The 12852-nt window shown below is 50.5% G+C and overlaps 1 protein-coding gene across 1 annotated transcript; it reads left to right on the top strand.

Moving 5' to 3' along the window:
• The first annotated feature begins 3900 nt into the window (after nucleotides 1–3900).
• On the top strand, nucleotides 3901–12425 carry Krt8 (keratin 8). Its single transcript, XM_070041589.1, has 9 exons — nucleotides 3901–4306; nucleotides 6959–7167; nucleotides 7801–7861; nucleotides 8339–8434; nucleotides 9222–9386; nucleotides 9648–9773; nucleotides 10759–10979; nucleotides 11145–11203; nucleotides 12002–12425. The coding sequence occupies exons 1-9, from the start codon at nucleotides 3980–3982 to the stop codon at nucleotides 12193–12195; spliced, it is 1458 nt and encodes a 485-aa protein (XP_069897690.1). The 5' UTR covers nucleotides 3901–3979; the 3' UTR covers nucleotides 12196–12425.
• Nucleotides 12426–12852: the final 427 nt, after the last annotated feature.

Raw genomic sequence — 12852 nt, 5'->3', positions numbered from 1 at the left:
TTATACCAACAATAACATTTCTAAATTGTTCCATCTCTTAAAGATGATTTAGGTACTTTGAGTCAGGGATTCTCTTTACTTTCTCTCTTCCTCTCTAGCCCTTGTGTTGGCTTGCAAAGGCCTTGTTTTTTGTTGAGAGCGAGCGAGCGAGCCAGAGAGAGAGAGAGAGAGAGAGAGAGAGAGAGAGAGAGAGAGAGAGAGAGAGAGAGAGAGAGAGAGAGAGAGAGAGAGAACTACTGGGTCTTGAACTCAGGACCTGGACACTGTCACTTAACTTTTTACCTAAGACTGGTGCTCTACCACTTGAGCCACAGCTCCCTGTCTGGCTTTTTGGTTGTTAATTTGGAGATGAGAGTCTCATGGATTTTATTTCCCAGGCTGACTTGGAATTATGATCCTCAGATCTCAGCCTCCTGAGTAGCTAGGATTACAGTTGTGAGCCACTGGTGCCTGGCTTTCCACTGCTTTTTATATGTAGCTATGTAGCTCATTTATGCTTTAGGGCAACTTGGCAATTCCACTACTGTCAGATTTAGGAGATCTGTGCTCTTTAGCATGTACCTTAGTTCCCTGCTAATTTGTATTCTGCTTCATTTCTTTGCCTATTCCATCCTGAACATTTCCTTATAAGCAGACTCATATAATAGATAATTTATGATTGTCTCCCGTCACTTAGTGTCATCTTTACAAGGCTCACCTGCCTTGCAGCCAGCATCAGAATTTCATGAAAAACATGAATAACACTTCATTAAAAGTGATTGAGCCATTGCTCCATGGTTAGACATTGGATTGATCCCAGTCTTTGGTTGTTGTAAACAATGATGTGGGACTATCTTGAGCACTAAGAACTTTGGAATGTTTTGTTCGTCCCATGATTCTGAGTAAGGAGGAAAGCAACCTGCCTCCTCACCCCCTTTCCCTGCCTGCACCCAGCCTTGACAGCTGCTCAGGGCCTCTGGACCTCCCCCATGCCTTTGGAATGGAGGGGCTGTGTTTCAATGAGGAGAGCTTCCTCTTGGCTCTCCAGGAAAGGTGGTTTGGAGCAGAGCAGACCGGATAGGGCACAGTCACCTCAGTGCAAACATGTTGCTTGTTGAGCAGGCTGCGTTGTACTTACTGACTGTAGTGGCTAGAAAACCTTATAAGGAGTTGTACCTGAGGCAGGCCCCAAGCCAGTTCGCTTCTCTCACCACTTGGCCCTAGTCCCTAGGGCCTTCTCTTTTGCCTCTATCTTGGAAGTCATGTTTTGGTGGCAGACAGGGACCATCAAAGAGGGCATCTCTGACTTCTTCTATACTGAGGGTGGGTATGTGGCATCGGGAAGGGGTTGGCAGGGGTCTTTGGGCCATAGGGAGTTGACAAAGGTGATGCAATCACCTCTGATGCAGAGCTTTTTAGCTGTCCTAGGGTGACTCCTGCTCAGTGAACTCTGGGTGAACTCTGGGCCCTTGTTCCAGGGGTCTCACCTTAAGAAACATTCCTAAGACCAAGGAATCAGCTCATTGGGGTGAAGGGGGCTGAGATCTCATGAAGGGATTGGGTGGCTGGTTTGTGTCTCTCTTGCTGACCAAATCAGATCCTAGAGTATAGCCCCCTCTCTGAGTTTCTTCCCCTCCCTGGGTCTCGCCAACAATTGTGGGGGAGGGGAAGAAAGGGAAAGCAGGTTGGCAGTCCCTCCGCCCCAGGGTGGCTCTACCTGTCTGACCAGCCCCTCCCTTTCTCCTTCCGCCTTCTCTTGGTCTCTGGTTTGGCACTGGGCCCAACCTCCCTCCCTCCCTCCCTCCCTCCCTCCCTCCTTCCCTCCCTCCCTTTGGTTTTCTGGAAGAAGTTTCTCAGACCTGTTGGGTGTGGGTGTTCTGTTGGAGAGGGCTTGGCATGCTTTCCAATCTTGCCTCGGAAAATGAAGCATTGTTTCAAAGGGTTGAGGGAGGGCCTTGGTGTAAATAGGTACTAATTGGATTTCCCTCTGCCCAGCAGGTCTGCAGCCAGGGAAGGAAAGGGAGAGAGATTACAAACAGGAGGACTGCAAATCTTTGGATTTGTCTTTCTGGGAGGGAGTTCAAAGTGTGTCCTGTGTGTTTGTGGATGTGTGTAGATTTGAGGGGAGTTTGTCTGTGTGTCTGTGTTTTTGGATTGGTATCTGTCCCCTTAGGAGGAGGTCTTCTGGATCTTTCTGTCCCTCTGAATAGAACTCCTGTGTGCTTGTCTCCTGGGACCCTGGAGGTCTCTCCTGAAGGAAGAAGAAGAGGAATCCATATATCTGTCCTGTCCACTAGAAGGTGGTCAGCTTCTTTCTCTGGGACTGTGTGCCACCCATCCCCTATTCCCAGGGGATCTAGGTGTCTGTCATCTGTTTTGTCTCCCTTGTTACAATGCAGCTACCCTATGTTATACACCTCAGTACCTTCTAGAGAGCCCAGCCCCAGCCATCAGGTAATTACAGGTGGAATCCTTGCCTTGGGGACCCAAACCTGTTGCCTTCCACCCACAACCTGGCCCTGCCTAGCCTCACCCAGGCCTGGAGGGATTTGCTCAGCTCCTTTCTCCAGCCTGCCCCAAGTGCAGGTGCCAGGGGTGTGCTGTGCCCCAGCCTACTCCTGACTCACTCTGATAATGGGCTCTGAGAGACAGGTGTAAGGGTTCTTTTCTCTTTTGGCCAGCTGGGGTCTGGGAAAAGCGGGAGGGCTAGGTGACCTCAGAATGACTCACCACCAGTGCCATACCACTCACCCACCTTACAATTCTCTCCCCTCCCCCATCCGGTCTCATTTCTTCTGATTCATCTACTGGGAGCAATAGGAGTGACTCCCTGGGGGAGCAATAAGATTGAAGGACCCCCCTCCCCCTCCCCACCAATGCTGTCCCTCAATCCCCTTCCTCTTTGCTTCTGTTCTCCATTCTCTGTGCTCTTTAGTACAGTCTTCAGTCTAGTCTGAGAAGTTTTGAGATCTTGGGAAGAGAGAAGGATACTGGGTTGCATGCAGAAAAAATGTGCTTGATCTTTTTTTTTTTTGTCAGTCTTGGGGCTTGAACTCAGGGCCTGGGCACTGTCCCTGAGTTTTGTTCCCTCAAAGCTAGTGCTCTCCCACTTTGAGCCACAGAGCCACTTCCAGTTTTCTGGTGGTTTCTATTGGAGATAAGAGTTTCATGGACTTTCTGGCTCTGCTGGGTTTGAACCGTGATCCTCAGATCTCAGCCTCCTGAATAGCTATGATCATAGGTTTGAGCTCCCAGTACCTAGTTTGATCTTTCCTTATCTTGTACCTACAGACCCAGAAGAGTGTGTGTGTTTGTGTGTGTGTGTGTGTGTTCACTCATTCATCAATTCATTCCAAAAATATTTACCCATCCCTTTCTGGCATTGCCCTGGGTACCCTGGAGAGAGGAAGTAAATGATTGGCTTCAGATGATTGGTCTGGAAATCCAGGGGATTCTACCCAGATCAGCCATGGGCAGATCCTCCTCAAGGAGGGTCTCTTGGGGAGTATCAAATTCTTAGAAGAGCCCGAAATACCAAGGGGCTTTTCCCTGCTTCTAGCTTCTCCAGTTTATTTCTCCCAGGAAGGCAGGAAAACAAGACCCAGGAGGTGGCTCCAGGTCTGCATGACCCCAGGCATATCTCCCTGTTACTCACTTGTTACAAGGCCAGAAGGATTCCCTCCTTCCTTCCTTCCTTTCTAGTTCACATGGGCTGAATTGCTCTCTCTTGAGTTTCTTGGGTGGTACCGGAATGGGGTCCACGGTGGTAACAGCTCTCTGCTGCCCTCATCTGAGTCCTGCCTGGAGGTGACAGGTCTTGGGTTAGGCCCTGCCCACTTTGGAACTAGCCACTCAGGTAGGACCTCTCTTGCCCTCCCCTCGGGCTGGACTTTCTTTTATAAGAGGTCTTTCCTAGGCGCTGCCCCACTACCTAGAAGCAGCTGCTCAGCTTCTTGTCCAACCTGTCTTCAGGCCTCCTGCCTTTACTCCAGCCTCCACCATGTCCATCAGGGTGACTCAGAAGTCCTACAAGGTGTCCACCTCTGGACCCCGGGCCTTCAGCAGTCGATCCTACACCAGTGGGCCCGGTGTTCGAGTCAGCTCCTCAAGCTTCTCCAGGGTGGGCAGCGGCAGCAGCTTTCGGGGGAGCATGGGTCTCGGTGGCGTTGGCGGTGCTAGTGGAGGGGGCATTACAGCCGTCACGGTGAACCAGAGCCTGCTGAACCCCCTGAAGCTGGAGGTGGACCCCAACATCCAGGCCGTGCGCACTCAGGAGAAGGAGCAGATCAAGAGCCTCAACAATAAGTTCGCCTCCTTCATTGACAAGGTGAGGGGCTTTCCTAAGGGGCCAACGGCCCTCCACACCCTTTCCCTTGGTCACTCTAGTTGGTGGCTTCATCTCGAGTCCCCTACTAGCTCCTGGTGGACCCCACCATCCTGGCAACACTCTCTTACAGCCAGTGTCCTCCCAGCATTTTGGTTTGGGCTGGTAGGGCCTTAGGGAGAGGGTCTGGATGATTTGCAACCACATCCTGGGGCTTCTTCCCTCCCTCCCCTTCTCCTTTCTTCCCCTAACTCCATTGAGGGGTCCTTTTTGTTCATTGAGGGGTCTGGCTTCCACTGAAGTGCCTGGACTTCCTTCAGGTGTTGAGTGGGAGGAGGCCTCCCCTCCCCCAATTCACTCCTCTTCCACACTATTGCCTCAAGGGGTTTCCAGTGAGGTAGGGGTGTGTGTGTGTGTGTGTGTGTGTGTGTGTGTGTGTGTGTGTGTGTGTGTGTGTGTGTGTGTGTGTGTGTGTGTGTGTGTGTGTGTGTGTGTGTGTGTGTGTGTGTGTGTGTGTGTGTGTGTGTGTGTGTGTGTGTGTGTGTGTGCATGAGCGCATGCACACTTGAGCCATCTTTCTTTCCACTTCCCTTTTGGTGGTTAGCAGGAAATAAGTCTCACTGACTTTCCTGGCCAGTCTGCTTTGAATCAGAATCCTCAGATCTCAGCCTCCTGAGTAGCTAAGATTACAGGTATAAGATACTGGAGTCCTAGCACCTGGCTCCATTAGTGTTTCTCCCTCTCCAATATTTTTGTATATATATAAAAAAGGAGTTTTAATGGCATTCTGAAAGGCTGTAGGTGTCTTGATCCAAACCTACAAATGTAGGTAGAGGTCTCTGGTGTTGGGTCTGGGGTCACCACCAGGCTGAATCATTACTTAGCTTTTGCCTTGCTCACTGTAATGTGGGTGGGGCCACCTGAGGGGTAAGGGCCCAGATGAGTTGTCTCTTGGGAATTGGCCTCCACCTGGCCTGGCTCCAGGTGTCCTGGGAGACGCCAGACCGGACCTAGGGAAAGCCCATTCAGGAGTCAAAGTCTGCAAGTGTTGGATACCTCGCCCTGGTTTACATCCTGTTAAACCCAGAGTTTATGGCTTTCAGATAACATGTCGGTCGGCTGACGCCCCTCCACCCACTTAGCCCTTGCCCTCATTCTTCCTACCTAGGCTCCACCTCAAGGGGTCCATTCCACTTTCTCAGGCTGGAAAGCCAGGCCAGGTTTTGCAGCCTGATGTCTCTCTGGTGGCCCTAAGGGCTGGGGAGGAGTGGCCCATCTCTGCTGACTGGTTCCAGGGAGGCATTGTGGGAAAGGGAGGAGGGAAATCCTGAAGTCGTTGGTTTCCTTAGGAACCAGAGTCCTTTCTTTTGTAGAAGACTTGCTGGTAAACCAGCTCTCCAAACTGGTTGACTTCTCAGTGCATTTGGCTAAACCTGGGGGTGGAGGGGTGGGGGTAATCCTTAAGAAGAGCTGTTAAATGCAGATGTCCAGTGTGAATTTGGTTCTCATGGTCCCCCTCTCCCCAGTTTCCTTCAGGCCATCTTGCTGAGTTTGACTTCCTCTTCTAGAAAATGGGCAGGAAAATCCCTAAATGAGAATTTTTGCTCAAACGAGTAATGTGAACAGTTTAAAGTACTGGCTTACATGAAGCATTCCAGTATGATTAAATGTTATAATCTCTACGATTTAAAAAGGAAAAAAAAAACAACCCTTTAATTTTGGAGAGGAAAAAAGATTTACACACAAAGTTCTGGGAAAATTGCTAGATTATACTGTCAGGGCATTCTTCTCTTCCAAGTGCCTTTTAGTTTAAAAAAAGTGACAATTTTGGGTTGATTTAAAAAATGTATTTGCTTTCTTAGAACAAGTTTATTACTCTTCCTTTTTCTTTTTTTTAAATTCTTCTTTAACATGCCTTGATTTCATTCTAAGATGTGGATTCCATGGGCCCAAGGATCCCAGGGCCTGTGTGCTTTTAGCCAAAGGGACAGATTGTGGATACATAAGAGTTGGGGAGACCCTTCCTGGTATTAGAGACCTCCCAAAGGGAGCTGTGGGAGCCAGGGAAGATCTCTCAGTGTGTGGACAGCAGTCCTTCCTCCTTTCTTGTTCTCTGGGGCCTAAGTTGATCCAGGGTCATTGCCAAGTAGAGGAGATCTAGGCTCTGAGAGGGACAAAGCCAAAGGTTGATTAGAATATATGTCTCCTGAACAGTGCTCTCTGAGCATGAAGGCTAAATAATGATGAAGGGTTGATATACGTACTCTATTTTATTTTTTCAATCTTACATAAAATGTAAAGCAAAACATCTTTAGAAAACTTGACTATTTTTTTTTCTTTTACTGATTGGTGACATATAATTATGTTAAAGAAGACCAGTTTGGCAGATTTGGCTTCAGCAGGATTCCCCTCGCTGCCCTCTCCAACTGTGCCCCTCCCACAAAGCCACTCACTCCCCATCTCTCCATCTCACCATTCTTGTTGCCTCAGGTCATAGGTGGTCTTCCAGGAACAGCTACGTAGGTGTCTAGGTTCTGGGAACGTTAGTGTTCTGGAAACGGACTAGGGACAAGACAGGATTTGCTTCCCTCTAGACCTTGGTCTAATGTGGACCTGGTCCAATGTAGATCTGTTTGCTCCCTTTTCTCCATGTAGGTGCGATTCCTGGAGCAGCAGAACAAGATGCTGGAGACCAAGTGGAGCCTCCTGCAGCAGCAGAAGACGGCTCGGAGCAACATGGACAACATGTTTGAGAGTTACATCAACAACCTTCGGCGGCAGCTAGATTCACTGGGCCAAGAGAAGCTGAAGCTGGAGGCAGAACTTGGCAACATGCAGGGGCTGGTGGAGGACTTCAAGAATAAGTGAGCCCCCTGTCTAATGGATATCAGCCTGCCATCCTTATGGGGATGAGAGGCCTAAGACCCTGTGGCCCTCTGCTTATCAACAGTGTAGTAGTATAACACATGATCTGTTTTGCTTGGGATTGTCCTGGCATAATTGCTAATACCATCTATTCTCTTCCAGTCTCAGGGCTATCCAGATTTGGACAGGAAATTATATGTTTAAGTAGTGCACCTAAACGGGAGAGATAGGTCATCAGCCGGCCTTACTTTTATACTTCTAGCCTTCCCCCAACCTCTAGAAAATTCCAGAGAGTTCTCTTTGAGGTATCCCTCCCAATGTAGGCCCAATCTAATGTGTGTATTCACGGATTGGGAGAAATGTTCCCACTTTGGGCTTTTCCACTGGCAGAGAGTATGGTGGGGTTGGGAAGAGGGGAGAGGGTGGGGAGGCAGATGAACCAGACTATCCTATACTCATCTGTGGGAAAAGAATTTTTGAGATAACAATATCCTTCTCCAAAGACTTAGGTGGGGTTTGGGGCAGAGCTTCTGAGTGTGTGCTTAGCATTCATAAGGTCCAGAGTTCTATCCCAGAGACCACCAGAACTTCTCCTGTGCCTTCGTCCCTGATCCTAAGTCTTTCCTCACTAGGTACGAGGATGAGATCAACAAGCGGACAGAGATGGAGAATGAATTTGTCCTCATCAAGAAGGTAAGAGGGCCTTCCTTCTTCCCTTACTCCCAGACACTGGAGGTTAGGAACTGGGGATTAGGACTAAGCAATTTTTAGATGCTTCTAAATCCTGTATATTAGGGTGACCCCGATGCTTCTAAGGAATGGGACAAATTCACAACATTTCATCCCATCTAGATGTGTGACAGAGAGGGAGATAAAGGGCAGGGAGGTTGTTAGGTGCATTGGGCATCAGCGTGGGGAACATGGTGAAGAGAAAGGAATATAGCTGGAGATATAGCCTTAGAATGCTTCCTGGAGGAGAAGGATGGGGCGAGGAGGGCTGCAGGAAGTGGAAGGTGCGTGGGCTGGGCTGTAGGGCCAGTGGACAAGAGGCAACATCCCACAAAATGGGATGTTGATGGAGACTTGTTGGAAGATGTCAAGTCCAGGCCATTGAATGGCTGCTGGGTTGGGTGTAGACACTCACCTCAGTGCCTATCACTTTGTCCCCAGGATGTGGATGAAGCTTATATGAACAAGGTGGAGCTGGAGTCCCGCCTAGAAGGGCTGACAGATGAGATCAACTTCCTCAGGCAAATATATGAAGAGGTATGTTCTAGGGGTCTGGAGCGGGAGGGTCCTCCAGCCTGTCAGGGATCCCACTCCCAGTTCCCGCCACACCCGAGGAGAAGGTTCTTTATCCACAACTATAGCTTCTGGCAATTAAAGTTGTTCTCCAGGCTCAATCCCTTACACATGGAAGCTGTTTTCCCTCATTCCACAGTTGAGGCTGCAAGACTTGACTTTCCCAGCTGGGCGCCAGTGGCTCACGCCTGTAATCCTTGCTACTCAAGAGGCTGAGATCTGAGCACTGTGGCTAGAAGCCAGCCTGGGCAGACAAATCTAGACACTCTTTTATCTGTAATTAACCAGCAAAACGCTGCAGGTAGAGATGCAACTCAAGAAGTCAAGTGAGAGTGTGAGGCCTTGAGTCAAGCCCCAATGTTAGCATGTGCACATGTGTGCACATTGCACACACACACACACACACAAACACACACACACACACGGCTTGTCCAAGGGCATCATACAGAGAGGGCCCACTTAGTACCACTCAGGCCCATTTGGTCCTGTCTTGGATGCTTCTGAGCTTAATATTGGTGATTGAGAGCAAGGACAGGGTCTCCCCCCTTGGTAATTCACCAGAGTCAGGTTTTTATTCCTCCTCCACGGTGTATCTTTGATCCATCTTCTTTCTGCTGGGTCTTTGATCTCTTTTCAGCCTTGGTTCCCACCTGTTCCCTTCTGTTGTCTTACCCCTAAGGGAGATTCTTCTGCAAAGGGAGTTCCTTAGGTACACACACACAGCCTCACCTCCCGCCTCCCTGCCCCACAGGAGATCCGTGAGATGCAGTCCCAGATCTCGGACACTTCTGTGGTGCTGTCCATGGACAACAGCCGCTCCCTGGACATGGACGGCATCATTGCTGAGGTCAAGGCCCAGTACGAAGAGATGGCTAACCGTAGCCGGGCTGATGCTGAGCACATGTACCAGATCAAGGTGAAGAGCAGGGTCATTAGGTTGGCCCTCATCCCCTGGCCAGTTCGGGGCCCTACTCTGTGGGGAGGGTGCAGGATTCCAAACTCCACTCTGCCTGCTGAGAGCGGGGTGCACAGAACCAGTGCCTGGAAGTCTGGGAAGGAGCTTTCACTGGTGTGTGTGTGTGTGCGTGCGCGCACTAGGCTGTGGTGACTTGGCTGAGTGGGCACCTGAGGATCTGCAATCCCATCCAGAACCTCACTTGTCATCTTGTATCTGTAGTATGAGGAGCTGCAGACGATGGCTGGTAAGCACGGAGATGATCTGCGTCGCACGAAGACGGAGATCTCTGACATGAACCGCAACATCAGCCGCCAGCAGGCAGAGATTGAGACCCTCAAAAGCCAGGTACTGTAGCACTGAGCGTGGACTGGGATCCTTGAACAGCCTGGGGAAGAGGAGATCCTGTAGGAGGGAGGGGAGGGGAGAGGTCTGGGGCCCCAGGGCCAGGCACTGGAGAGGTAGCTGCCAGCCAGTTTTCTCAGATAGTCCTGAGAAGCAGAGGGACACTGAGTATCGCTGAGGCTAGTGTAGGGTGAAAGGGGGCTGGGCAGGTAGGTTGGGGCTCCCCCAAGCCTGTCTTGTTTACTCTGTCATGTGTATCTGGGCAAAGTTGGGATTTGTTGCCTTGTAAAAATCCCCCCACCCCCCCTCTTTCTCTCTGTCTGTGGTGCTGGTATTGAAGCATGAACACAGAGCCTGGGCACCATACCTGAGCCTTTTTGCTCTGCCACTTGGAAGTGAAGTTATGGCTCAAGTGGTTAAGCACTAGCCTTGAGCTGAAAAGCTCAGGAATAGTGCCCCGGCCCAGAGTTCAAGCCCCATGACTGACAAAAAAAAAAAAAAATGTCAGGGAGATGCTTATCTCCATGTAACCACCACTTCTGGTTTTCTAGTGGTTTATTGGAGATAAGAGTCTCACGGACTTTCTTGTCTGGCCTGGCTTTGAACCGCAATCCTCAGATCTCAGTCTCCTGAGTAGCTAGGATTATAGGCATGAGCCACAGGCTCCTGCTTGTAGCCCAGAGCTCTGAATTCAGTTGGTGTGTGTGTGTGTGTGTGTGTGTGTGTGTGTGTGTGTGTGTGTGTGTGTGTGTGTGAACTCTCATTCTCATAGTACTACAGGTGTGATGGGGTGAGAGGGAAGTGCTTGGAAGCAGCTCTGCTTTCCCATTCTGCTTGCTCAGTAACGTTGCAACGTTTTTCTTTGAGCCAAGCAGCGTCAGTTTAGGTCTGGGGGTGGGAGGGGCACTAAAAGAGGTTCTAGGTAGGTGGGTGCTGGGGAGGAGGCCTCCTGGATAAAGATGTCTCATGCTCACCTGTCCTCCTGCAGAAGGCATCCCTGGAGGCTGCCATCGCGGATGCAGAGCAGCGTGGGGAGATGGCCATTAAAGATGCCAATGCCAAACTGGCAGAGCTGGAGGCCGCCCTGAAGCGGGCCAAACAGGACATGGCGCAGCAGCTGCGCGAGTACCAGGAGCTCATGAACGTCAAGCTGGCGCTGGACATCGAGATCGCCACCTACAGGAAGCTGCTGGAGGGCGAGGAGAGCCGGTGGGTTTGGGGACTCCTCACTGGACTTAGAGGCCAGGCTGTGGGACGTGGGAGTGGGAAAGAGTGTGTGTGGGGGGACCTGTTAGTCCTCTTGGAACTTTGGAACTTGTGCTGGGACCCAAAAGGCCTGAAGTTGGTTCTGACACCCCATCTGTCTGTGTACAGGCTGGAGTCTGGTATGCAGAACATGAGTATCCATACAAAGACCACCAGTGGCTATTCAGGTCAGTGTCCTGGGTCCTAGACATGGCTGTGCAGAGAGGCTGAGCAGCCTGGGCTTTGGGATGGGCTGTGCTCAGTAGTAGCAGTGGAGGGAAAAAAATCTCCAGGAAATGGGCTCACTCTTAGGACCCAGATAACAGTTACTAATAGAAAATCCTCAAGTAGCTGGTAGCTGGGGACCAGCACTGTGTCTAGTGCTTTTATGCTTTATTTGTACAGTTAAATATTGTGTGTGTGTGTGTGTGTGTGTGTGTGTGTGTGTGTGTGTGTGTGTGTGTGTGTGTTGGTACTCAGGCTTGAACTCAGGGCCTCATGCTCTAGGCTTACCTTTTTCTCTCCAGGCTGATGTTCAAGCACTTGAGCCACACCTCCACTTGCAACTCTCTGCTGGTTAATTGGAGACGAGGGTCTCACAGATGTGTTAAACTGGGCTGGCTTTGAACCTCAGTCCTCAGATTTCAGCCTCCTAAGTACATAGGGTTACAGGCGTGAGCCACTGGTGCCCAGCCATTCTCATGCTTTATTATTTGCCTTTTCTACAACTCCTCTTGAGCTGAAGGAGCTGGGCTCAGTTCGATGTCTTGTCCAGGGGTGAACAGCCAGTAAAGAAACACTTTCCTGCCTGCCCTAGCTTCTTTGATGGCTCTGAGGAGTGACCCAGACAGTCCTAGTTTCAGCAAAATGTAGGCCTGACACTTCATCTCTGGGACATAAGAGGGGAGAAGGGGCCTGGGCTGATGGGTGGACTAGAGCATTGAACTAGCTCATGTGCTCATATGGCTGCCTCTATCCCTGACCAGGAGGGCTGAGCTCAGCCTACGGGGGTCTCACAAGCCCTGGCTTCAACTACAACATGAGCTCCTTCCAGCCCGGCTTTAGCTCTATGGGGGGCTCCAGCACCTTCACCCGTACCACCAAAGCTGTGGTGGTGAAGAAGATCGAGACGCGAGATGGGAAGCTGGTGTCTGAGTCTTCTGATGTCCTGCCTAAGTAAATGCTACTACATCCCCTCCTAGCTGATGCCCCTCTGAGGCTGCCACGAGCCTTCAGGGGAGACAGCTGGGAAGGAGAGCATAAGAAGGAGAGGCCTGAGGCTCAGCCCTAGCCCTCAGCCCCAGCTTGGGAAGTCTGCTACCCGGAGCATCCCTCTTGCCCGTGCCCCTCACCACTGAAAAATTCATTCTGTTTTTCCAAAATAAAGCCTCAGCTGGCTCTGCTAACTGACTTTGCTGTGCATGTGTTGTATGTCCACATTGTGGGGGGTGGGGGGAGGAATAGGAAGGAGGCAGACAAGAAGTCCCTTCCTGTCAGGCACCAGTGGCTCACGCCTGTAATCCTAGCTACTCAGGAGGCTGAGATCTGAGGATTGAGGTTCAAAGCCAGCCTGGGCAGGAAAGTCTATGAGACTCTTATCTCCAATAAACTACTCAAAAAAGCCTGAAGTGGCTGCTGTGTTCAAGTGGTAGAGCGCTAGCCTTGAGCAAAAGGAGCTTAGAGACAGCAGCCAGGCCTTGAGTTCAAACCCCACTACTGACAAAAAGAAAAAAAGAAAAAGAAAAAAAAAAAAAAGAAGACCCTTCCTGGGGGGGATGCTGGAAGGGACCCAGCAAGCAAGGCATGTTGGGTAGAGAAGTCAGCTCCCTGCCAGGCT

The sequence above is a fragment of the Dipodomys merriami genome, unplaced genomic scaffold (genome assembly GCF_024711535.1).
Source record: "Dipodomys merriami isolate MVZ:Mamm:240054 unplaced genomic scaffold, mDipMer1.0.p SCAF_10, whole genome shotgun sequence".
In the NCBI taxonomy this organism is placed as follows: domain Eukaryota; kingdom Metazoa; phylum Chordata; class Mammalia; order Rodentia; family Heteromyidae; genus Dipodomys; species Dipodomys merriami.
This window is presented reverse-complemented; position numbering and strand designations above follow the sequence as displayed.

Excerpts from the sequence above, each read along its gene's own strand:
- Krt8 (XM_070041589.1), top strand. The coding sequence starts at position 3,980 with ATGTCCATCAGGGTGACTCAGAAGTCCTACAAGGTGTCCACCTCTGGA. Across the intron at positions 9,387-9,647 it reads AGCACATGTACCAGATCAAG|TATGAGGAGCTGCAGACGAT; the intron begins GTGAAGAGCAGG and ends TTGTATCTGTAG. Across the intron at positions 11,204-12,001 it reads GACCACCAGTGGCTATTCAG|GAGGGCTGAGCTCAGCCTAC; the intron begins GTCAGTGTCCTG and ends ATCCCTGACCAG.